At 36.5% G+C, this 27,893-nt stretch overlaps 1 protein-coding gene across 1 annotated transcript; it reads right to left on the bottom strand.

Annotated features, from left to right (window-relative positions):
• Nucleotides 1-1,708: 1,708 nt before the first annotated feature.
• On the bottom strand, nt 1,709-26,514 carry LOC128991098 (protein decapentaplegic-like). The gene is made up of 7 exons (XM_054413826.1): nt 26,420-26,514; nt 22,379-22,563; nt 22,114-22,257; nt 16,702-16,827; nt 10,558-10,697; nt 3,078-3,284; nt 1,709-1,942 (listed from the first exon to the last, which is right to left on the bottom strand). The coding sequence occupies exons 1-7, from the start codon at nt 26,509-26,511 to the stop codon at nt 1,709-1,711; spliced, it is 1,128 nt and encodes a 375-aa protein (XP_054269801.1). The 5' UTR covers nt 26,512-26,514.
• Nucleotides 26,515-27,893: the final 1,379 nt, after the last annotated feature.

Raw genomic sequence — 27,893 nt, 5'->3', positions numbered from 1 at the left:
CAGAATGTTTAAGTTCAAAATCAGTGCTCATTTTATGTTCGATTTTGCAAACAACACTGTGAAGCAAGAGAAAGCTTCACTGCTCAACAGGTACGCCTAGTGTTTTAAGGCACTTGTATTTTCAGATAAGGTATCAATGAAGTTTCTCAAAGCCTTTGGAGATTTTGAAGTTACTGGAGATATGTTTTGTATTCCATCCAAGTAACATGTAGCACGCTTATTTTGGAATCTAGATACAAAACTTTGCCAAGTAATTGTATAATTGACATCAGTTATGGGGAGATTTTTTGCTAACCTCAATGCATCATTTGTACATGAGCCAATAAGGTACATGAACCGTTCAATGTTTAACAATGATTTATTTTCATAGTTGCCTAAATAAATCATAAAAAGCTAGGCCATTTTTTGAAGTTGCAAGAAAATGTAGAAAAAAAATTAATTTTAGGTAAATTAGCTTGGCTTTGTACAGGCGAATGATTAGTTTCAGATCGAGGAATAAGTAATTGTACTTCTTCAATTTTGGGAGGGACGATCTTTGACAAACAGTTAAAATGTAGTACTATTTGTCACTAAAACTATCAGAAAACTCTTCTACTTCACTATAATCTGATTCACTTAATTGACTTTTCAAAGCAATTATTTCTGATTGGAGTTTGTTAAATCCCTCAAATTACGCATGAATCGATGCACTACGAATTTTAAAGGATTCACAATTTTCAGACTCGGTGGTTATTCCTAAGCTTTAGGCCTAGGTTATAAACTTTGTCTATTTTCTTTAAAGCACAATTTCTACGAAACTGGAACGCATCAAATTGGCTTTTAAGTTCCTTAACTAACTCCTTCCCTCCGTCCCCGTCATGTTACTAGAAGTGGGTTGGACGAAACTAGCCTGAATTGTTGTGGCCTAACAATGGGACAAAAACTTAAAGGAAAAATATGAATCCTAATGCACAGTCATGTGGTCTGTGACAAAACTTGGTCTTATGTGACTGTTGGGCTTTACATGGCAAGGTTATTAACAATTAAGGGCCAAAAAGAACAAAAATTGAATAGGATATGTAAATTCAGGTCCAATATCCCAATTTAGACTGTGATTGTGTAACTTAACTCAATCTTAACTCTGTAGAAATTGATAAATATGGACGTACAATAAATGCTGTGTACAATAAATGTGGCTGCGAAGGACCATAATGTTTATAAGTCAAAAACTTATAATGTTTTTGATAAGTTAATTGAAATAAAGTTTTGTCAGTGTAAATGCTTGAAAGTATTAACTGAGAATAACTTAAATACTCACTTCATTTCTGTTCTTCATACCATTATTGTACTTCTTGTTGTTGCTGTTTTGCTCTTGTCATCATATTATGTTCAATTTCTTTTTTGTGTTTGTATACAGCATATAAAAAGTGTATTGGGGTTGATTATATATCATTGAATATTGATTAGGCCGTAACAACACATTAATATACATTCATTTGCTAGTAAACTTTGTTATCTGCCAAACAACATGAAAATGTATGAGTGTCACCTCTCACTATTTATTTTCTCACAGGTTTATGTCTTAGCTTTTATATTGTGACGAGCAATCGCTAAAAACGTAAATGGGACATTTACAATAATACTTTCAACCATATGGATGTACTTTTATTCTTAGCAAGTCAATTCTGCTACATATTCTACATTGGCAACATCCTCCCGCTCCAGCTAACTATCGGCAACCGCATTCTGCCACGACCATGTCCTTGTAGCTGAGACGATAGGTGAGAACCCCCCGAGAGTCTAGGTAGAGGACAGAGATGGAGTCTAGCTTGGTAGGAACACAGCACGACCGCTGGGTCTTAGTAGGCTGGATGCTAGACAGCAAGGTTTGTATAATAGCATGTTTGGTAGGTGTCAGGTGATCACTGAGCGGATACACACATTTACCCACACATTGGTACGCCTGGAACACACGTATAAGTTATATTTACATTTAAAAAAGGTAGTTTATTTGGGAAGTATACTAAATCAATTATATGTAATGATCGAAGGGAATTGCGGTTTGTTTCAAGATGTAATACAGTACTACACATAAAAAACCTAGACTCTCTGTAATATGTCAAGTTAGGTTAGGTAATTTATTTATTTATTTTACATTTCAACAGATGGACCCATTTTGATATTGATACAAACCTTTGAAACAAACTTACAAGACTTACTTAGGACTACAATGGTTGATAGTATCCAATGAATTAATTAATAAACAAAACGAAAATAACGGGACACAAAGAAGTCCTCGGACACAAGTTGAGCAATCTGTCTAACCTCATTTACAATACTCAAAATACTTACCTGTACCCATTACCAGTATTCTAAGTTACTATCCACGGTCCGAAAACAATTGAGTAAACTCCATTGCTTCAAAGTATGGTCCATTCCATGTAATTTTGTTATTGGTTAGGAGTTAGGACATAAAATAAGTTATTCCAGCCTTGACCAGAATTGCAGGATGAAATCCAAATACGTCGGTTTCCATCAATTGGATGGCTGTTCATAGTGGATGTTTACGGATGACAATGGAATGGAGTGTAATCTGCTAAGGCAGATAGCATAGTTGGTAGGGTGAATGTGGTTCGGATTCCACTATAAACTGTAGGTCCCTTAGTTGCCATTAGCTGTATGACAATATCCAAATTGACTTAATTAATCTAAGTAAATGCTCTTTTTGTCTGATTTCGGCTGGAGGTTTGTCATTAGGGTGCGACTAATTGCTCTCATGAACTATTTAGTTGAAGAGCTACCTCACGAACATGGACATTGTTAAGTCATACGAGACACGAGACCGAGGTATTCCGTTTAAACCTGTGTTCTACCACTACAGAACTATCGGGGGCAAAACAGAGGTCCGGAGAAAAATCCTGATTTAAAATGAAGTTGAACGACCAACCAATGGAATACTGTGCGAGTTGTTATGTGTAGAAAGATGTGGAAAAGAGACAACAGCCATATTTGAGAGATAAAAATAATTCTTAAACTATTTTCACAGGCATTAAATAGGTGGTCTGGTGTATATTAAACACAATAAATCGCACACAAACCTGATAACCACTCGGAGCTACGATCCAAGAGTCATATTCTATGTCTGCAAACTCCACGTAGAGAGGTTTGCGCCTGCAGAGGTTTCTGTGTTTCTTCTGTTTCGTCTTTATCAAAGCCCCAGACCATATTCTGTTTGTCTCTTCTTCGTAGTCTTCAGTAGAAATGTCGCGCTTATTTCGACGTGTCTCTTGTGAGTTTTGAAGTTGCTGGAAGAAATACAGGGTGGTTATAAATTATTGTACACATTTTAAGATTGAATAAATAAATAACCAATCAACTTAAAAACATGGGAATTGTTTTATTAAATTGCAAATTTAAAACAGTTCTATATACTGACTGAAAATTAATAATTGTACACATTACAATAATTATAAAAGTAGTTATAAAAATAAAGTAAAAATGTCACTTAAACTGTGGGTGTAAGGTATGATTCTTCTTAATGACTTGTGTTGTGACATAGTCAGCTGGTCAACAATGGATCTTTCCACAACAGCTGTTAATTACAGTTGACTAAACAAACACTAAACTAACCTCTGTATCAAAATGGCTAGTGTGCAAGAAAAAGCAAGGTGTGTTCTTTGGTTTCATGAAAGTAGATCTGTAATAACTGTTCAAAGAAGGTTTCGTTTAGAGTATGGCTGCAATCCTCCGAGTAACAATTCTATAAAACGCTGGTATAGGCAGTTTGAACAGACGGGAAGTGTCCAACATAGAAAAGGTGCTGGTAGACCTCCAGTTTCTGAAGCTATTGTTGATCAAGTAAGAGAATTGTTTACGAGGAGCCCTGGTAAGTGTACTCGGCGTGCAAGTTTGGAATTAGGATTACCTCGATCAAAAGTCTTAAAAATTTTGCACAAACACCTTAAGCTCCATCCATACAAAATTCAGTTATTACATGAACTGAAACCTAACGATAAACCTCGACGCTACGATTTTGCTGTTAGATTACTTGACCTCGAAGAACAAACAATAAACATTGGAGAAAGCAATTTCTTGAAAAAGTAATTTTTTCTGATGAAGCAACCTTTCATCGACCTTTTTATTATTTCATTTAATTTCATTTCATGTTTCTGGCAAGGTGACTAGACACAATTGTAGGATTTGGGGTACTGAAAATCCTCATAATGTTCGAGAACAAGAAAGAGACAGCCCTAAAATAAACGTTTGGTGTGCATTGGCTATAGATGAAGTGATAGGACCCTTTTTATTCGCAGAACCTGCAGTCACTAAAGAGGTATACCTCGACATGCTTGAACTTTTTGCAATACCACAAATTGAGCATAGACAACCAAATGTTTACTGGCAGCAAGATGGTGACCCTTCACCCTGGGGTAAGATAGTACGTGACTACCTAAATAACACGTTTCCTGGTCGGTGGATTGGACGGGATGGTCCAATTCCTTGTCCACCACGTTCCCCAGACATTACACCCTGAGACTTTTTTTTGTGGGGCTATGTCAAGGACAGAGTCTTCGCCAAAAAAGTTCAAGATATTGAGGAACTCAAGAATAGAGTTCGGAGGTTATTGGAAGCATAACTCCAGCAATGCTCAGAATCACATGGTGTGAGGTTGAATTTAGACTACAAACTTAGCGTGCAAAGCTCGGAGAGCACGTGGAATTAGTTTAGTTTCCTTGTAAAAGTATGAGTAACAGTAATCTTTTTGCCCTTCATCTTATATATTAAACAAATTTGGTTTTTCTTTTCCGAGTTCGTTTGGCTCTTCTACCCGACCGATTTTCATGATTGAGGTCTCAAATTGAAGGTATGCACGCTCAGATTTGCCATCATCTTATATATTAAAAAAATTTGGTTTTTCTTTTCCGAGTTCGTTTGGCTCTTCTACCCGACCGATTTTCATGATTGAGGTCTCAAATTGAAGGTATGCACGCTCAGATTTGCCATCAAGCATCGGCATATATTTATCTATTATCCTACTCGGCTTATACGTAAAAGAAATTTGCTCCCCATGTTATTCTTATGGGAGTTAAATTTGGTTTATATTTGCCGAGTTCGATTGGCTCTTCTACCCGACCGATTTTCATGATTGAGGTCTCAAATTGAAGGTATGCACGCACAGATTTGCCATCAAGCATTGGAATATAGTTATCTATAATTCCACGCGATTTCTACGTAAAAGAAATTTGCTCCCCATGTTATTCTTATGGGAATTAAATTTGGGGTTTCTTTGCCGAGTTCGTTTGGCTCTTCTACCCGACCGATTTTCATGATTGAGGTCTCGAATTGAAGGTATGCACGCACAGATTTGCCATCAAGCATCGGCATCAATGTATCTATAATTCCACGCGATTTCTATGTAAACGAAATTTGCTCCCCATGTATTTCTTATGGGAGTTAAATTTTGTTTCTCTTTGCCGAGTTCGTTTGGCTCATCTACCTGACCGATTTTCATGATTGAGGTCTCGAATTGAAGGTATGCACGCACAGATTTTCCATCAAGCATCGGCAAAAATTTATCTATAACCCCACTTGGTTTATACGTAAAAAAATTTCCTCTCCAGGTATTTCTTATAGAAGTTAAATTTTGTTTCTCTTTTCCGAGTTCGTTTGGCTCTTCTAACCGACCGATTTTCAAGATTGAGGTCTCAAATTGAGGGTATGTACGCACAGATGTCCCATCAAGCATTGGAATATATGTAGCTACAGTCCAAACCTGGATTATACGTAAAATAAATTTGCTCTATTGGTAGTTAAATTTAGTTTTTCATTTCCCAGTTCGTTTGGCTCTTCTACTCGACCAATTTTCATGGTTGAATTTTCAAATTAAAGTTATGCATGTCCAGATTTCACAACAAGCATCGGTTTGAGATACAATATACTAAATAAAAAAAAAATAAAAAATACAAGGTTAAACCCGTCGAAATCAACAGGTACTGTTGAGGTAATTCTATTTTGGAACCATTTGGTTTGTTTGTGATTCAGCACTATGCCAATCTTAATAATCATAATTAATTACACAAATGATGCCGGAATTTTACCGAAGGTTCTTATATGAAAATAAATAGGATAACGTAATTAGAATTGAGTATAGATATCAACTTTCGTTTTTTCGTTTCGTTTAGTTTTTTGTTTTGTTTTTGTCTAAATAATCTACTTTTATTTGGGCTATCGGTATAATATCGGGCTATACTTTTATTCGGGCGGAGGGTATGTTGAGTTGAGCTGACTCTGAACTTTAGTTTCAAAACATTTTCCAATATCTTATCTTAGACAAAATTTGTGATTCCTTCAAAAAATATTTACATCTGTCTTTCGAACATATGATTAAATATCTATATATTAATTTGAAACTGTTTTTCTTTGTCACAGCTATTTTGAGAGAAACATGGTGAATTCCCTTGGGGCTCTGCCCCAGTGGCCTTTGAATTCCCATCCCATGTTATTCTTATGGAGGAAAACAGGGTTTTTGTCACAGCTAATTTGAGAGAACGGCTGGGCGTAAAAACTTGGTAGGGGTCTCTAAAGAAAGGTCTTGGTCTGTAGATGAGCCATCAAAAGAGGAACGAGGTAAATTCCCTTGGGGCTCTGCCCCAGAAGCCTTTAAAGTTGCCTCTTCAGATTTGTTTACATTACGACCATATGCATAATTCTACACTACTTTTTAATGAAACAGCTGTTAATATTTAAATTGTGATTTATTGAATTTGTCAAAATGAAGTGCAGTATTTGCAATGGGTTTTTCTGATTTTAAAATGGATTTTCTTCTGCATCGTGTCATGTTTTGCAATATAAGTTAATGTTCTATTACCAAATCAGTGGAAAATCCTAATATCACAGTAACTCTTAAAATTATTTCTTTTGGAGTTAACTTATATCTATTGTATGGGTTGGTTTAACTGCCATTTTTACCACTTCTTCAAGATTGTAGGCTACGTAGGTGATATTCGTAGGCATATTGCATCTGTAGACAAAACTTGGGTTGGTGTAATTATTAGAATGGAAAAGAGCGAGAAATCCTGGACAATTTGATATAGGCTAAAAATAAAACTGAATTAACACTGTTCTACATTTCATGAGCAATCATTGAAATAACCGATTTGCAAACAATGGAAACATAGAAAAAGTCATAGAACACAACCAAGTAGAAGAAATAGAAATAATGTTTTTTTTTTTCATTTATAATCGTTATCATAGACAACCTAATGCGGCTATGAGAGGGAAAAATTTGTAGAAAACACTAAAAAAACAAGATCAGCTTTTTGAAAAAAGATAAGATATTTACAAAAGATTTTGATTAGCCTATAGGCCTAACTAACTGTTGTGTAGATTGTGAGTATTTCCATAATCTTTGAGTCGCCTGTAATGCTTCGTAATTGCTCGAATTCGAGCAACAGGTAGACTAGTTGGTAATAAAACTGTTTTAAATTTGCTATTTATTAAAACAATTTCCATGTTTTTAAGTTGATTGGTTATTTATTTATTCAATCTTAAAATGTGTACAATAATTTATAACCACCCTGTATTACTCCCAACAATGTTGATATACCAACACCTATTTTCTTATTGTTTGGGCAAGCTCATATACAGTAGGCCCTACATACTAAACAGCCAAGCCTTAAAATAGAAAAATGAGTAATTGGGGTATTGCTTGATAGCTTTGACAGTCTATATTTACTCTATTTGTCTATGGCAGAAGTAAACAAAACAGAATACAGTAATACAATAGTATATTTCATTACTAGGACCGAAAGTGTCATTTTCCGGCGCGCGCTCAAGTTTTTGTGTGAGGCGAAGCCGAACACAGGGAACCCCAATTTAAAGTGCGAGGCGAAGCCGAGTACGTGAGAGCTATTTTCACGTACGAGGCGAAGCCGAGGACGGGAATAATGGAGCAAGTGCCGGATAATAACTTTCGGTACGAGTTATGAACGATAGTTTTCATCACGACGCAAAAATACACAAACAAAGATTAGCAGACCTCAGTAATATTACAACTATATTATTTATCAGCCAATTTGTTTAAACATAAATATAAAATAAAATCTTCTAAAAGTAAACCTACATATATTTTCGTATAATTTTAAAAACAAAAATAATATAAAATATTCTTAAGGACCTTCGTATATTTCTCAATACTTCAATCATCAAAGAAATAGTTATTTGTGCAACTAGTGAGAAAAGGAGAAATCCTTACTCACGAGCCGTAGGCGAGTGAGGAATGGTTTCTCGAGTGAGGCAATTTTACTTTGAACTCAAGTTGCATACAGTCCTACAGTTACCATAAAACAAATAAGTTGGTGAAGAAACATAACCTATTTTTACACAGAAGTGAACTTTTAATATAACATTTAACGTGAAGTGACAAATACAACAGTACAACAGCTGACCAGCTGATTTACAGCCAGTGCTGCCAACGTATTTCGCGCGCATACGACGTTATGCCTGCATGTTACGCGCTCACTATTTCGTGCCTTCACGTTGCAAATCTTGAGTGAGACAAAGTAATTAGAGTGAGACAATGTTAACATTGTCTCACTGATGAGCGAATTGGCCACTTTGCTTTCTCAAATCAGTGAGAGAACATGTACATTGTTAGGTAACTGCAGGAAAAAGAATTAAACAGCTTTTAACAATACATATAGCTGATTCAAATCATTAAATTAAACCGTAACAAAACACTAGCGCGCGTAGTTAATAAATGAAGAACTAATTGAGAGCGAGGGAAAGTAAATTTAGAGCGAGGGAAAATCAGCTGATCGATTTTCCCTCGCCCTAAATTAGAGCTTGGGAAACAACTACTTTTATTGATGTCAGCTATTATCGAAAATAGTTACTTTCGTTACGAAGTGATGAAAACAAATAATCACACCTGATTTTAATAAGGTAATAAATTGAAAAAATAACAAAAAATAAGTACAGCTGATGGATTTTTAACATTAGGAATATAGAAAGTTCCCTTTAGAAAGGAATTACGACCTTAAAGGGCAATTTATGAAATAATGGATAGTTTTGCACAAGGTTTCTCGTCATGACGAGCATTTTAAGTATATGGTTTATGGTGGTGTGACTTTTAGTTTTCTCAAAAGTTCATAAGCACTTTGGGATTTGTGTATGGATGGATGGATTTATTTGTAAACATTGTAGTTCCAAATGTCTAGCATTGGACTCCTAAAAACTCTCTGGGGCGGAGTCCTTTTAACGGATCTGCACCAAACTTCAAACAAACCATCCTTGAACAATGCTTAATAATGTCTGAAAGTTTCATTACAATCTGTCGAGTTGTTTCGGAGTTCATAGGGTATATACAGGGTGGTTCACGTAAGCTGTCTCAAATTGATTTCAGACAAACCGTAGATTAAAGTAGGCCTTGACATCCCGTTCAGACTTGGAATAAAACTGATCCCGAGTACGCCGACCGAGTACGATGATGGTAGTCAACTCAATTGTAATCATTACTGATTTCTGACAATTGCCAAAAGGAAAGGACATCTTATTGTAAGCTATACAATCTTTTATATCGCATCACCAATAATTGTAAGGACAACTAGGCCGGCGCGCACTATCCCGACCACGACCACGACCACGACTCCGACTGGTCGGATACGACCAGTTTTATAATAGGAATAAATGGAACAGCGCGCACTGGTCGGCTGGTCGGACCCTGGTCGGGCCCTGGTCGCACGACCAAAATTTTCCAGTTTGGTCGGGCCCGACCCGCTGGTCGTTGCAGCCAAAAATAGCACACAATGTAATGGGACGACGCGCACTACCCCCGACTTGCCTCCGACCCGACCAGTACACCACTCAACCCCCAGTATTCCTAGACCAATCAAACGGTGAGCACTAGTTTTTTGCGCCGGTCTGTAAAGTGACTCATTTGGTAAAATGTCGCAGGATTTTGACACTTTTGAAACCTGTCTTCATATTGACGTAGCTCTTCATAAAATGTTGCAAAATGCCCTTTCAGACCTGACAATTAACATTGGATGTACCCAGTATAGTTTCTTCTTCCGCTTAACGTACTTACAATACAAATGCGCCATAACAACTACTTCTTGAACAATCATCTTGACACTGAAGTTTGTAAAATATTCGTTGCCTTGGTCGGGTCGTGGTCGGGTCGTGCTCTGGTCGCATGGTGAATGACAACCACTGGTCGGGCGTTTGGTCGTGGTCGTGGTCGTGGTCGGGATAGTGCGCGCCCGGCCTTAAGGTATAAAATATAATTTATACAGTGGCACACCCTATGAGTCGCTCTTCCGGCTATGTTCCATTTAAATAAAAAATGACTAAAACAGGTCGAATATATAAATGAGGTGTCTACTTCAGTAATCAAAAGTTTTGCAAGACTAGCCGAGATAGGCCAGACTTGACGTTATTGCAGTACTAAGCTGATTATTACAGTACTAAGCTGACCACTAGAAAATATTATAGTAACTCAATTGAACAAAGATAAAACTGAATCACAACTTCACAGCTAACTGGTTAAGTATTTAGCGTAGTTATCTTGCTCCATACCGTGTCGTCCCTCGGAGTGGTAGGGCTGTACAACAGCAGCAGCAAGGGTTGTTGATCAACGTGGTCATTGGAAATCATCAGGGGATGAATGTTCTGTCCTGGAGCCACAGTCACCCCTACCACCAGCTGAAGCTCCCCACCTAATAAAACATTACGATTACCATTCTTTCGTCAAAGCAAAAACACAGTTGAAATTGATGAACCACTCATAGAGTTTGCAGCATTCTAAGATTTTATTTCCTCCTTTTATAATAATAATAATAATAATAATAATAATAATAATAATAATAATAATAATAATAATAATAATATTATTATTATTATTCTTTGTCATGAGAGCCGAAGCCCCCTGACTACGTACCCGGTACCTGTCGTGAGACTCAACCCGGGCCCCATGATGTAGGCCGAAGCTTACGCATCAACCTTTAGCACATCATGGGCGGATGACTTAAGGTCATCAGGCTCGCCGGCTGCCGAAGCAGACCCTTCGGAAAGAGGGTTGCCCCTCAATCCTAACCAGGGATTCCGGCTGCTTGTTTAAGCGTCACTCCACCTGGGTTCCACTAGGTCGGAACCTAGAGGTCCATAATGGAGCGCCCCGACGCATTTAGTGCAAGCAACACTCGGAACCTATCTAATCCCTGACAGGCAAGCCCGCCATCAATAGCCAGAAGGAAGGGGACCGTTGTTGGAATTTATTTATAATCTTGTTCCTCATTGCCTTCTTGGTACTAAGTTAGAAGCAGCTGTCATGTGTTAATTATATGCCATGTGATTGCTATGTTTATTAATTTGTTGTAAATAAACATCACTTCCACTATGGACTTTAGAAACCATACTGTGTAGTCATTTTACTCCTATTATTAAAAAGGAAAATCAATTATAAACAAGTGGTTATGGGCCCAGTTTCACTTTTATTGTAACATGTTCTCTGTGGCCTATTTTGAACAGTTTAATTTTTGAAGAGAAGTGTTTAAGAAATATTATAGTAAATTTCATTGGATGAACACTTATTAATTACTATGATGGGAGACAAAGTTATATACTCCACATCAGCCCCTGGAATTTCTAAGTTGAAAGGGTCAGCCAACTATGCCAGCTGGAAATTTGACATGAAGATGGCTCTAAAGTATGAGGGATTGTGGAATTGCATTGAACCACGAAGGACTACTGCAGAGACGACACCGCTAACTGTGGATCCAGACAAAGATGAGAGGGCACTCGCCAAGATTGCCATGCACCTGGAGGCAGCTCCAAAACTACATGTCAGGACGGCCACATCAGCGAAGGAAGCATGGGACATTTTAGCAAAGCAGTATGAAGTCAAGAGCACAAACAGGAGAATATTTCTGCTGGACCAGCTTTTAGATTTAAAGTTGGAAGTATGCAACAGCATGTGTGAGTATATTTCTAAATTTCTTGACCTCAATGCTCAACTTGCTGACATAGAGAAACCCGTAGACGATGAAATGAAGGCGTGTCTACTTCTAAGAGGTTTGCCTGAGGCTTACAGGGCATTTAGGATGGCAGTCGAGAGTACAGATAAAGTAGAATATAGTAAAGTACTAGAAAAATTAAATAGCATGGCTGAAAAGGATACCACTGAGTCCTCTGTAGTATTTTCAACTTTTAAAAGCAATACTGGGAAGCCTTTTCTATCAAAATCAAATACTAATCAACCTAATTTTAATAAAAGCTCAAAGACAAGGAAGCCTTTTATTCCTACTTGTTACAAATGTAGAAAGGCAGGCCATATGATAAGGGATTGTCCTGAAAATAATGAAGCTAATATTAGTAATAGCTCAAACATTAGTAATAGGTCAATTTCCAAAATTGGTAAGTCAGATGGTCAAAACAAAAATAAAAATGTAAGTTGGATAACTGATCTGAATGTAAAGGTAGAACCTGAAAGCTGGTACTTAGACTCGTGTTGTTCTGACAATCTTTCTAAAAGTAAAGACAGTTTTCAAACGTTTAACTCGAATGAGGGAGTTAAAGAGGTCACTGTCGCTAATAATACCAAAATTTACTCTGCGGGTTCTGGGAAAGTTTCTGTGAACCTTAAAAACTTTGGTGAGAGAGTGATATCGAATGTGACGTACCGTATGTACCAGATTTATCTACAAATTTGCTATCTGTGAGCAAAATAGCTAGTCAAGGGCAAGTTTTAGTTTTTGATGACAAAGGGTGTAATATTTACATAAAAGATGGGTTTTCAGTAAGAGGTGAAATTTGTGGAACTGGAACAAATGTAAACGGACTGTATCGGTTAGATACAGAGAGTAAATGCAACATTGATCCAAATGATGGAAATTTAGCTATGTCTACTCAGGTTGACCAGTCAGTTAGTGTGGACCTTCACAATTTATGGCACAGAAGGTTGGGTCACTTGAATCATGTTAGCATGGGTATTTTGAAAAAGGGGATGGCTTTGGGTGTTGATTTTCCTAATCAGAGGCCAGAATCTTGCATTCCCTGTGTAGAGGGGAAACACTCCAGAGAATCTTTCCCAACCACTCCAAGTAAGAGAGCTGAGGCAAAACTAGAGTTAATCCATATGGATGTCTGTGGGCCTATGAATTTTCAGTCTCTTCAAGGTAATCGCTTCATGCTAATATTTATTGATGACTTCACCAGAATGACCTTTGGTTATTTCTTGAAATCAAAGGATGAAGTAGTTGATTGTTTTCTCAAGTTTAAGAATTTAGTTGAAAATCAGACCAACCAGACTGTAAAAACTGTTAGGTCAGATGAAGGCGGGGATTACATGAATGCGAGACTAGAAGAAGTGTGTAATAGATTTGGAATAAGGCACCAGGTTACTACTCGATATAGTCCTGAGCAGAATGGGGTAGCAGAGCGTGCAAATAGAACTATTATTGAAAAGGCTAGAAGCATGCTTAGTGACTCAAATTTGAGCAAGGATTACTGGCAGTATGCTGTGGAGGCAGCTATTTATCTTAAGAACCGAAGTCCTACAAAAGCTGTTTTTGGAGTCACTCCACAGGAGAAATGGACTGGATCGAAAGTGGACCTCAGTCACCTTAGAGTTTTCGGGTGCATAGGCTATGTGCATGTGCCTAAGGAGAGAATGACCAAATTGGACTATAAGAGTGTTCCTCACATTTTTGTAGGTTACAGTGAGGATGTCAAAGGTTACAAATTGGTCGATCCTAAGTCTCCCCGTAGATTGATTTATTCTAGAGATGTAAAGTTTTTTGAAAACTTATTTTATAATGGGCGTGAAGAAAATAATGGTGATGAAACTATACAACCAGTCGAGACCATAGTAAGCATCCAGACCGCCAAACTCGATGAACCCTGCAGGAATCCTGAGGCAGAAGAGGAGAGCTTCATTCTTGATAATATCGACATTGAGCAAGATGGTGACGATGTTGGAACTGGAGGATCCGCTGAAGGGGATTCGGGAAATGATGAGGAAGTTGTTGAAATCAATGTTGGGAGTAGGTACCCTCTAAGAGTAAGAAAACCTAAAATGTTTCCTGATTTTGTTACCTACATGGTTACCTGTGAGGATCTAGAGCCAAGTAGTTATCAAGAGGCAATAGAAGATCCGAATAAGAATTTGTGGAAGCATGCTGTGGAGGAGCAAGCTGATGAAGAATCTCTACATGGTTTTGTTGATGCCAGTCATGGAAACAACTTTGATGGAAAAAGTTGTACGGGATATGTTTTTAAACTGAGTGAAGGACCTGTGTCTTGGGGAAGTATGAAACAGAGATGTATGACTGATTCCTCAACAGAGTCAGAGTTTGTAGCAATGGTTCAGGAAGCAATGTTTCTGAAGCACTTGTTGGAAGAGCTGGGAATATTTCTTGAGCATGTAAATTTGCATTGTGACGACATGCCAGGAATGAAGATTTTGCAGAAGAGAACCGTGAATGACAAGACCAAACATATAATTCGTAAACAGTTATTTGTCAGAGACATAATCAAGAGAAAAACTAGTTGTGCTGAATTACGTTCCAACTTCCAGGATGGTAGCGGACATTTTGACAAAATCACTTGGCAAAATCAAGCATGATGGTTTCATGACCGACCTTGGTCTTACCCCAATGAAGGATCAAGATTAAGGAGGGGTGTTGGAATTTATTTATAATCTTGTTCCTCATTGCCTTCTTGGTACTAAGTTAGAAGCAGCTGTCATGTGTTAATTATATGCCATGTGATTGCTATGTTTATTAATTTGTTGTAAATAAACATCACTTCCACTATGGACTTTAGAAACCATACTGTGTAGTCATTTTACTCCTATTATTAAAAAGGAAAATCAATTATAAACAAGTACCGTCAGCACGCTGACGGGGGGAACCCCAACCTCCCATTTACACCGCTGCCCGATCGAGGCCTTACCCATTGCTGGGAAACCAGAGATAACCAGAGCGATAGATCCCCAGATACCCCTGGCGGGCTCGGACCCAGCACCCGATCTACTTCGTTTGCCCGTCAGACCCAACATCACTGCCAGGCCATCAGGGTTTCCCAAAAGGAGGCAGGTATAGAAGTGGGACCCACCCGGATGAACCTATCCACCAGAGGTGGCGACACCCTTGACTCAATTGAGGTTCCGGGAAGAACCCCCCACACTCAAGATAACCATACCGTCCGTGCTCAGAGACAGGGATTGGTTTGCATAAGTACCTACAAACCGTTGCCCTCACACTGCGGAAAGTTACGTTGCCCTTGAGTGTCCCCGTGAGCTGCGGGTACTTGCCCGTTTTCACCTCCAGGAAAGGTTACTTCCAAAGTCGAGGATCTGCCCACTGAATGCTGGTCGCACACAACAAGCAGGCCGAAGCCCAAAGAACCACAGACACAGGTAGGTTAGAGATTATGATGTACTTCCATCTCTCCTAGAGCTAAACACCCCTCCATCCTGGATAAAGGAATGTCACTGGGACCCGATGCCCAGTCGTCCATGTCTGTGGCCAACTTGAAAATGCCGATACCAACACGGAGCATTTACCTCCCCTCTGGGGGCTAGGTATTTCACCTCCCAGGACGAGGCTACTTCCAAAGTCGAGGATATGCCTCACAAAATGCCAGTCGTACACGACAGGTAGGACTCAGTCACAACCACAAGCTACAGGCAGGTGAAAGATCTATGAACTTAATCAACACTAGCAGAGCTGAACACCCCCACCACCCTGAATGGAGGGAATGTCACTGGGTACTCTCACTTTGGGTAAACCCAAAGAGGCTGGCTTGTCCAGTCGTCCATAGCTTGTGGTCTACCTGAAGTGCCGGTTCCAACACCGGGCAATTACCTCCCCTCTGGGAGAGCTAGGGTCCGCGTGGTCGCCCAGGCCACGAACCCACGCAAGCGTGAGCCCCCTGCGGTTAATAATAATAATAATAGTAATAATAATAATAATAATAATTTCAATTCAATTTCAATTCAATTTCAATTTGTTTATTTCTCGCATACGAAAATTTGTTGTACACTGCAGCGCCTTGTGCAACAAGGCTTGCAGCTGGCTTGCGCTCTCTAGCTGCAAGCTATTTGAGAGGAAAACTCATATCTATTACCTTATTATAATATATTTTACAGGTACATAGTATGAATCCATTTGTTTTATTTTCAAATTAAATAATATATAATAAACAACCATAATTTGAACAAAAACATTTTTTCTTTTTTATGTTTTATTTTAAATTATATTTGATTATGAGCTAGTATGTTTTTTATATATGTGTGTGTGTATCATGATAATAATAATAAGTAATACAGTAACAATAATATGTTAGTACAATATAAACAAGATCAGCTATTTTTATGTTTTCAGTCTTGAGTTTTCACAGTAAAATAATAAACTTCTGAATTCAAGATTTTAAGCTTGTATTTTAACAATACTTCCTACCTAAACAGTTTCTGTTACTGTGATAGCATTCTGATATAAAAATGCAATATTTTACAACACGTTGTTCTCTCAGTTTGGCTTAGTTGACAATTTGGAGTACTCGAAAAAAAATCTGTATTTAACATCAAACTCCGTCGGTAGATCAATTCAACCACCTCAAATTTAACATTTGGATGAAATATCTCAACAGCCAAAGGTACTGCAAGTATATAGTCATTAATCTCTATGACATCGATGGTTAGGTATACATTACACCACTGACCGAGGTAGTCCCTCTGCTTATGGAAGTGGTTGATGAGTGTGGTACAGTTTAGGACGACCTTCTGTTCAGACGCCTGGTCGCGAACCTCCATGGACCCGTAGTAGACACTCACTGTGCTCTCCAAGTCTGTGGGAACCAACAATTTGCTCAAATACAAAGATTTACTGATTCAGGATGTGTTTCATAACACTTGTTTTGGTCGTCCAATACTGAAAACCTTCCAGATCAATGATAATTTTTGTTAATAAATTAGATCAATTATTACCCAACGAATGGTTGTGTTGAAATAAATAAATGGTTTGTAGTCGGACTAGTCGGAGTTTATTCCGTAAAAGCACATGCTGATTAATAGAATTTGCCAAGAACATAACAAATATGTAAAAAAAATTAACGATGAAAATTCATAAAAATTTAAAATTAATTCATATACGAACTAACACAAATAATAACTAATTTTTCGAGACAACATCTCAAAGTTGCCAGTGAGCGCCTGGCCAACAGCCACAGAACACTGACCATAGGGATAATGATGTCCCTTGCGTCTCGTGGCTTTTGCAGGACACTTTATGAACGCACGGAATTTGGCGCTGAAACAGTTACGAATACAAAGTTAAGGAGTTAAACTATATAAAAACGCTGTTTACTCCCTATGGAGAAAAGGGACAAGCGATTCATGTATTAAATACCCCCGCCGCAGCAAACCTGCAGACTTAGCGAATTTCCATTTGCCTGATTGGATTTAAACTAAAATGTCTCCTTAAAAATATCACATTTATTCCCTATTTAAACAGAATTAGTTTAACGAGTACTTAGGTTTGCTGCAACAGGGAGGGTAAAAAAGTATTTTTTATGTAAAATATTAAAAGGTACTGTGGTTTAGTAAGAAATTAATGTATTTTCCAAATTTGATCAAAATATGTTCATAAACAAGCAAACTACAACAGTTGACTTATTCTCCATAAAAATAACATGGGAAATTTAAAATAACAATTTTTTTGAATTTTCTCCGTAACAGTTAGGCGCATAATAACGCTTCAATATACTAAATTATTTGTATTTTTAAGCTCTACAAAATGGTTTCAAAAGAAATTGTAAAATTTTGTGTTTTTAGGGTCAAAAATGGGAAAAACCTATTTTTACCCCATAAAACCCCCCATAAACCCCCGTTCCCATAGTCCGATCGTGCTGGTTCGCGAACTCATTCAAGTTTATCCCACCTTACACCTTCAAACCAAATTTTATCAAAATCGGACAAAAATTACTCAAGTTATCGTGCGGATGGACACATATATATATATATATATATATATCTATATATATATCTCTATATATAGATATATAAAAATTTGAACGAATGGTGTTTTTGGCCTCTGGGGACATCAAAATGAAAAAGTAAATCGGTCCCGGGCTTAGGTCTTACCATGAGACCTACGGTAATAGCTACTTCCCTATAGGGAAATTCGCTAAAACGGCTGGTTTCTCAGAGGAAATAGAATTTAATTAGTACAGCACACTCTAAGATCTTTCAACTACACTACTGTACACTATCGGTTTGAATAACAAATAGGCTACAGCTGGTCCATATGAATGTGATGTCTACTCATCTATCTATCTATCTATCTATCTATCTATCTATCTATCTATATATTAATAGGCAAGCATTTTTCTTTCAAACCTTTTTTTCTCAGCTCCTGTGCATCGCAGGGAAAATCTACGCATACTGTTAGAAAGATATTTTTCTGTAGAAGTGCAGAATCCCTTTAAAAATTAAAATAGGCTCAAATATAAGCACAAAAAATTTATTTGAAATTTTAAAAAAATTAACATGGGCTTTATGGGTTGCCATGCTGGTGACGAAATAACAAAGAAATATAAACAGAAAATCAAAACAAATGGAAGAAATTACAATCACATGTTTTATTTACAGTGTGTGGTGCAAATAGATAAGTCTGTACCTTTACATTCTATCCCCATGTTAAAGTTGTCACCAGTTTTTTTTTTTTTTTTTTTTTTTTTTTTTTTGTTCTTGGTGTCTTTGGAAAGGGCGTAACGTGAAGTTGTGCAGGAAACTTTCTTTTTAGGGAAATAATTACAGGGTGAGGCCCTGGGGCCCTTTAAAGTTTCGTATTTTTCCATAAGATTAACATGGGAAACAAATATTGTTATGAAACTCCAGCTGTTGTCAGAAATTAAAAGTGAGAAGAAGGACATATGTTAATTCGTTAATTGTAGACAGTCAATAATTTTGCTAATTTTACAGTTTGCTACAAACATTTATTTACTTACTTGGTTGAAATGAAATATTTACTATTTGAAACTGGGTTGACGTAAATATTGCAATAGAAAAAACGAGAGCTTGAATAAATTGATATACTAAAACGAAATCTCAATTAACACTGTGCTGCATTTCTTAGTAATCATTGAACGAGCCGATTTGCAAACTATAGAAACATAGGAAAGTCATAGAACACCACCAAGGAGAATAATAATAGAAATACATAATGTGGTTTTTTAATAGGCCTATATATTTATAATCGTTATTATGGACAACCTAATTCGGCTATAAGTAAGGCTATTTGTAGAAAACACTAAAAAACAAGATCAGCTTTTGGAAAATGATAAGACATTTACAAGAAATGTTGATTATATTGATCTGTTATGTACTCCATGAGTATTCCATAATCTTTGAGCCGAATCTTTTAAAGTCATTAAAAATTATGACTGTTATTCGTTTTAAAATAATGCCTGTAATACTTAGCAATTGCTCGATTTCGAGCGACAGGGACACTAGTCTTTAATTCAATACGCAAGCAGGTTTTTTGTGACAATTACTCCTCCGAAACTACTGGACCGATTGACATGTTTTTGGTGTCATTGGAAAGATCGTAACGTGAAGTTGTGCAGGAAACTTTCTTTTTAGGGAAATAATTAGAGAGTGAGGCCCTGAGGCCCTTTAAAATTTCATATTTATTCATAAGATTAACATGGGAAACAAACATTGTCATAAAACTCCAGCTGTTGTGAGAAATTAAAAGTGAGGAGAAAAACATATGTTAATTATAAAAAATTAATTGTAAATGATGCAGGTTTATCAATAACGAAGATAAACATGGACAACCTTATGCTGCTATAAGTCAGGAAATGTTTGTAGAGAACACTAAATAGTAGTTTACGCAACGATTGCGTTAAGTTGGTCTTTACGACACGAGTAGAAAAAAAAAATACTTCTACGAGTGTCGTAAAGACTATTAACGCGAGTTGCGTACACTACTTTACCTACGACAGTTTTTTAATTACTAACAATCTGGTTTTTAGTTACTAACAATCACTACTCATAACTTCTTAGAGAGGTTATGTTTTCGTTTTTGTCAGTGCCACTGAAAGTGATGCAACGACTTATTGTATAATCAGCTGATTTCATGTAATCACGTGTTTGTAAAACTTCGTTAAATAATAAGTTATCTTTTTCAGGGAATAGGTTCTGCTAGCAGCATTCTTACCATAAATACTGTATCAGGTACAATTAGGGAAATATTGCATTTAAATTTTTTTTGACAACTGAATGATTATAGTGAAAGAGTTAATTTACAGTTAGATCTCAGCATCGAATATTATAAGCAGTTTGTGCTCTCATTTCCATCTCGTCAACTTCACTTTCACTAAATGACATTTTTAAAACAGTTTAGTCTACCTTCCTTTAATTAACTTCCACCAACTTAGGTTAAGAATACGCGAGTATCAACAGGAACAAGTATGATCAACAATTAAAATTGTCAACTGATCAGCTGATCAGCTGATTAGTTGATGTTCGAAGCATTACAATTTTAATTCTTTTCTCTCAATACTTGAACCTCATTGGCCCGTTACCTGTGTTGATATGAGAAAAACTATGCTGATATGAAATGAAACTATGCTGATATGAAAGTAAACAGCTGTTAAGTGAAACTTTTCAATTCTAAGAACTGAACTGAAATGGCTACTTTAAAAAACGGTCGTAGGTAAAAACAATATCAGCATATGAAATATGATAACATATTTACAGGAGATGTTGACTATATCGAAATGTTATATACATCGTGAGTATTTCCATGAGTTACACACCGGCAATTCTTGGGTTTACTCTTTTAAACTCATTGCAATTATGACTGTTATTCGTTTTGAAATAATTTCTGTAATACTCTGCGATTGCTCGAATTCGAGCAACACGTACACTAGTCAATCTTTAATTCAATGATCATAACACTAACTTGGACGTAGCCAAAGCCCCAACTTTGTAAGGGCGACTTGTCGTTTAGTGCGGCGGTTGTAAGGTTTGACAGGGATGCGCCAGTCACAGCCACGGTCAGTGCTGTATAATGCGTATCGGCGTAATACAGTAGCAGGATTACTTCGGCCTCCCCCTGTAGTGTGGGGCTTCACAGAAACATCCACCCTCACCCTGTGTGATCGTGTGTTAGGAAGCGGTCACTGATCGTAACGTACATGGTTGAGCCTTTGTGATTGGAATTTATGAAGTTAACGTTTGAAATAATTAATACACCTAATGGAATCGTTTTGATCCATTTTGGCCTCATTGGACGGATGAAATTATCGACCTTTTGGATACTAAAGTAGACAGCCCATCTATATAAACCAACATGTTGCATTTATTGTTCAAATAGCATCTAGTCAAATGCTGCACTCACAGTGTAAATCGGTTAAAGATGAATGATCTATGAGTTTATGTGACAAAACTACCATTTAAGTTGCCCATTCAGTTTGGCTGAATGAAAAGTAATCGTACGCGACAGTATCATTGATTAGCACCAACACACATTGTAGGTGGTTCAGTTAAGCTAAGTTCGTTTCCATTGTAAAACCATAGACTTACCACCACAATTCTCATCCTATTTTGAATTTCGAAACTAGTTTTTCGTGTATAGTTAATCTTGGTGACACAGTTTGTAGTTTGTTTCTATTTATTTTAGGGCTAATTTCATTATTTGTGTTTTACTGTTTGGTTATATAACTAAGGGTCGAGTTATTGTTTATGATTAGATTGTTTTATTTGGTTAAACGAGGTTTAAATGACTAAAATAACATGAAACAAGTTATAAACAAAACATGACCCCTGCAGTGCACCGGACGGAACTTGAAATAAAATTGTCCTCAGCTGATGCGATGACAGGGTAGTATCTTTACACACAAAACTCACACACAAATCAAGGAAGTATGGAGTATGTTAAGGTAGTATCCAAGGTAAAACTGACCACAGATTTTACATGTCAATTGAATGTCTAAAGTCAGAGGTTTTAGCAGAAGAAGCGGGGAGAAGCTTCCCCCTATGTCGCGGAGAGTGTGGCGAGACAGTTTACTCATCAACCATGTTAGATTATTAATCAACATATTCAACACAATGTGTGTAGTAATTACCTCGTGCAGGTCTCAGGAAGGCTAGGGTGAGTCGCAGCTGTGCGGAGTGCAGCACCTCCCCAGGAGGCACATTGGGGACGTCGAACGTGAGCAGGTGAAGACGTTCTCTGACCGTGGCTTCCGGGTAGTGGTGGTATACAGGACCTAGAAGGCAGTTAGACATAACGTCCCGTAAATATACAACCGTACCCCGGGAAATTATTAAACGGGTCAAAATATACAGAAGTACAGACAACTACAAAATAACCTACTTAATGACACTAACCTACTGTCCTGGGAGTTAGACTTCGCACTATTTCGGCCGAAATCTGCTCATGGGGCCCTCGATGAAATAGATCCATCATGACCGAAGGTACGAGGGGCCCTTGCCGGGGCCCGCGCGGAGGTAGAGCCCGAGGTCCATCTGATGACTGGGCGTACACTACCTCCGTACCCTGTGAGGTAGGGGCCCTAGTTAAGATTGAGAATTATGAACAACATTAGCAAGTAGGTAAAAATAAAACTTATTCCAGGGATGATGCGAACTGTATGTGCATTGTTTAGGGGTTGTCTCACATAGAGGGAATTCGGATTTCACAATCTTTAACGTAACATAGTGGTAAGTACAACACCAACTAATAAGTCAACAACCATGAGTATCTCTAAACAACTTAATTAATTTATACATGATTACGTCACTAAATCAGTTACCATTATGTATGATTTGGATTTTAATGAATACTAGCTGTTGTACCCGTGCTTTGCAACGGGAAGAGGACACAAAATAGAAACATTTTAGTTTTAGCGAATTTCCCATATAGGGAATAAGCTATTACCGTAGTACTCATGGTAAGACCTGGACCCGGGACCGATTTTTTTTTTCGTTTTGAGGTCCCTAGAGGCCAAAAACACCATCCGTTCAAATTCATATATATATATATATATATATATATATATATATATATATATTTATTTATATTTATATATATATATATATGTGTCCGTTAGCGCGATAACTCGAGCAAAAATGATCCGATTTTGATGGAATTTGGTACAAACGTGTAAACCTACGTTTATTTGAACGAGTTCGCGAACCAGCATGATCGGACCATGGGAACGGGGGTTTATGGGGGCTTTTATGGGGTAAAAATGGGTTTTTCCAATTTTTGACCAAAAAAACATAAAATTTTGTAATTTCTTTCCAAACTATTTTGTAGAGCTTAAAAAAACAAATAATTTAGTATATTGAAGCGTTATAATGCGCCTAATGGTTACGGAGAAATTGTTAATTTAAAATTCCCATGTTATTCTTATGGAGAATAAGTAAACTGTTGTAGTTTGCTTGTTTATTAACATATTTTGCCCAAATTTGGAAAATGTTTTAATTTCTTACTAACTATTAACATTTTACATAAAATAACACTTTTACCCTCCCTGTTGCAGCAAACCTAAGTATGTGTTAAACTGATTCTATTTAAATAGGGAATAAATGTGATATTTTTAAGGAGACATTTTAGTGTAAATCCATCAGGCAAATGGAAATTCGCTTAGTCTGCAGGTTTGCTGCGGCGGGGGTATTTACATCTGTTGCATATAATAGTTACACATCCCCCAACGCTTTTAGAAACAAAATTCGACTTTTATGGCCTTAATTGAAACGTTTAAGTTATGACTTTTAAATCTGGTAAGTAGTGGATACCACCATTTCATCTACCTTAATAACATATCTTTTTATTTATTATTGACATTTTAAATTTTAATTTTAAAGTTACTACTAATTATTAAATTTAGATGAACATTTTTTAAAATTTCACTCTTCTTTATATTAAATCACAAATCCTTCCATCTTCAGTTTCTTGACTCACAATAAATCATTAGCAAAACTAAGTCAGCTGTTATAAACTTTAGAAATATTGCTATGCCTTTTCAATACAGTCTTTTGAAATATTTAAGAAACTATATCTATAGGTACTATAACAAATTTTAAACAAATAATTTAGTATTAAAGACAGCAGACACAACTAATATGATTATCAAAGCATCACGGACTAAACAATTTAACAGCAAATACAGTATGTTCCATTGCATCTCTGATTCTACTCTACAAAAATATCAACAAACAACTTAATATACAAACCAGTTATTTTAATCAGTTCCATCGTCCATTGGCTATACATTTTCACACTTACCATAAAGTAAACATAGAAACAGATATTTCATTGATTTTAGAAACAAAAGAACAGTTTGTACTGCTTAGTTTTATGATATTTTCCTTGGTTTAATTTAATCAGTGGTGTGGCAAAACACAAATAATAAATGTATCAAATAATGTAAATGTAAACTGAAAGCTATGTTACATATAGTTAAATTAAATATAGTTACACATATACAACAGATTTTAGAAAACAAAAATCAACGACGTACAATTTAGTAATGGATGATATTCTTTAGTTTAATTTATGCATAGGTTTAGCAAAACACAATAACTTAATTTACCTAAATATACATATAAAAAACAATGTAATGTGCAAGTTATGTTAAGTTAATCTAACACATGTTAGGGAGTTATAATTTATTTAAAGTAGCCTCTAAATTCATATAAAACATCTATACATTGTGATTTTCATACTGTTTCCATGAAATCATATTAATAACATTATTTTCATAGCTTAGACGCTTTAAAAAATCCAAAGCAGAGCCGGAGTTGATACAGCAACGGGTATAGAATCTTTTTTTATATAATCATTGACATATCTTTAGAATAAATAATCCACGATAAAAGGTTAGATTAAAATAAACCTACCTCATTGTTATGGAAAATATTATATTTAATTTCTTTGTATCAGCTGTCTGAAATTGTGAAATATGCAGTTTAGCAGTTCTTATTGTTTACATTTAAATGTCAAAGCAAATGTAAACAAACATTGTTAGTGTTCTCATCATGGAGACCAATCAGTATTTACTTTTAAAATCTTCACCTCACAACACAACTTTTAAAGCCAAAGGGGCAAAGCCTACGGTCAGTATCGAAACGTGAATAGTCCTATAATGGCCCTTGGTATGGTAACTATATTTTTTTAATGTTAGCCCAGTTTGTTCAGTAGTTGTTGCACCTATTAGTAACACACATGCAGACAGACACCATTAGATTTTTATATAATAGTATAGATTTTTTATTTTTATTTTTTTAACTTTATTTAATTTACAATCTGTTCAAGTTGAACAATAAGCAAATGATATAAATAGTAATACAAAAATAACTTGAAGAACATGAGCTAGTGATTGACCACCGTCAACACTAGCTAACAAAGAGAATTTTGATAACACTTAGCCGAATCTGAATGGTAGGTCCAATATCGTATGTCGCTTCAGTCTGTAAATGGTGTCGTGATTGTCCAATAAATTAAGTGCAAGATGATTTGAATGATTTTCCAATTTTATAATGTATTTTTCACTAGATTTTGTAATTTCTTCTTTACTGTTCGAATTTGAAGATCATTGTGAAGTGTTCTGTTGGTAACAAACCAAGGAGCGTTGACAATTTTACGTAATAATTTTGATTGGTAACGTTGAATAATTTCAATGTTTGAGGTACTTGCTGATCCCCAAAGTTGAATACCATAAGTCCAAATTGGTTTTAGAACTGTTTTGTACAGTAACAATTTATTTTGTGTACTGAGTTGTGATTTAGATCTAAGAAGCCAATTAAGTTTAGTTGTTTTTAAATTTAGATGTTGTCTTTTAGTCCAGATTTGTGCCTTCCAATTAAGCTTTGCATCTAAGTGCATGCCCAAGTATTTTATTTCTGTTACTTGAGGGAGGTGAATATTGTTCATGGATACTGGAGGACATGTAGCCTGATTTAAGGTAAAAGTAATGAATAGTATAGATAAACACGTTTAATTAATACTCCATTGACTTTAGCATTCCGAAGACTACTTCAGTACTTGACGTTGAATCTAAAACTATCAACAAGTAAAACATAGTAATGTGATGTCTAATTGTAGCACCTACTACGTTGGTGTTTTATTCACGACATTGTAATCGATTATTAGCAGAGCTAGTTTAAGTAGATTTGGTAGTAAGTAGATGGACTGCACCATGCGTCATTTCGAAATAAAATAAGAGATAGCATTGCGACTGAACTAAAAAAAGAAAGTAAAGTTTTAGATCTAATGTGTAAAGACACTAACATCAACAGGTTTTAATGTTAATAAAAATACACACACAGTTGTGTATGAACAAAACATTTACGGGTTGATTTACATTACGTCTATTTAGGAAATGAATTATATTCCATCGTATTAGCTCCATATTACACAAATACCTAGATGAAGAGATTGTAAGGAAGACAGCCAATACCACAAAGAACGAGACTAAAACGAGGATACATTGCCACGGTTTAGGCTTCGTGCACATGACTACCTCCTAACATACCGTCCGGTAACACTACTTCAGACAACACAGCACTGGTCCAGAGGTACAGCCTCATCTTATCAGCAGCCATTCTAACCTGAAGGGGCTCCAGAATAGAGCGGTATCTAAAAAAACGGTATCAAAATAGATCTGACCGCGGGTAAACAAAAACATTACACATAGTTCATCTACTCTGCATCACTTTGATGGCACTAATATTTAAACGGAAAAACCTGTTTATTTATAATCCATCGTAAATTTTAATTAAATTACCAATTGAAATGCTGACGCGTCATTATTTAGGGGTATCAACCACATATGAGTGAAGAATGGGTTAAAATATAATTTAACGCTGTTTGCAACTGACTTTGATTGAAAATTGACTTTTTTCAGGATCAATCCGGTAACATTTTGAGATTATAGGTGAGTACTCTAACCACTCAAATACCCAGCTCCCAGCTATATAACAAATAATAATTAATAAATAGGATTCACGAATTTGAAAATCATTTTAAGAAGACAATGTAAGAAATCATCATTAATATAACGCGACATCATAATAGGTACACTAGGTATTTGAGCTAACCATATCAACTATTCGATGGATAGTTTACATATGGTCTATAGTTAATCCGATTATCTGACCTAAAGCCGTAGAAAGGTCAAATTATCGGTAAAGAGTCGGATTACAAAGTAAATGATTGTAAACATTTGAAATCCCTTAACATGTTTAAATTAATACATTTTGTCAGTTTTAAACCTATTGAAGGCTTTAAATTTGTTTCCCACTTAAACCACTGACTGGTTCAGTTTTTCAAACATAATCACGAATACAGTACATGGTTAACTAATAGTTAGAGAAAAATTAATGACGTAACAGACTCGCGACATAAAAATGTTGACCAATAAGGTTGACTGAAAGCTGTACACAATAACCGACATGGTAACTGGAGGCTGAATGTTTTGTTGTAATGGTTACTAAGTTGTAAGGTTGAGTTGTAACTTGCACAGCAAGTCGATTGCTGCACACATCCGGATCTTCGGCTAGTATCTGGCTAGTTCGATGACGTGGTCATCATCCGGATCTTCGGTTAGTATCTGGCTAGTTCGATGACGTGGTCATCATCCGGATCTTCGGCTAGTATCTGGCTAGTTCGATGACGTGGTCATCATCCGGATCTTCGGCTAGTATCTGGCTAGTTCGATGACGTGGTCATCATCCGGATCTTCGGTTAGTATCTGGCTAGTTCGATGACGTGGTCATCATCCGGATCTTCGGCTAGTATCTGGCTAGTTCGATGACGTGGTCATCATCCGGAACTTCAGCTAGTATCTGGCTAGTTCGATGTCGTGGTCATCATCCGAATCTTCGGCTAGTATCTGGC

This window comes from Macrosteles quadrilineatus, unplaced genomic scaffold (genome assembly GCF_028750875.1).
Source record: "Macrosteles quadrilineatus isolate MER2022 unplaced genomic scaffold, UCM_ALF_1.0 Scaffold_3__2_contigs__length_128488019, whole genome shotgun sequence".
NCBI classification, from domain to species: domain Eukaryota; kingdom Metazoa; phylum Arthropoda; class Insecta; order Hemiptera; family Cicadellidae; genus Macrosteles; species Macrosteles quadrilineatus.
This window is presented reverse-complemented; position numbering and strand designations above follow the sequence as displayed.

Bases quoted from the DNA above. Each gene is read 5' to 3' on its own strand.
- LOC128991098 (XM_054413826.1), bottom strand. From the start codon at position 26,511: ATGTGCACGAAGCCTAAACCGTGGCAATGTATCCTCGTTTTAGTCTCG. The intron at 22,564-26,419 runs GTATTTGTGTAA...AATCTTAACTAG, and splicing joins CTTACAATCTCTTCATCTAG to GGCCCCTACCTCACAGGGTA. The intron at 16,828-22,113 runs GTAATTACTACA...TGGTTCCCACAG, and splicing joins CTTCCTGAGACCTGCACGAG to ACTTGGAGAGCACAGTGAGT.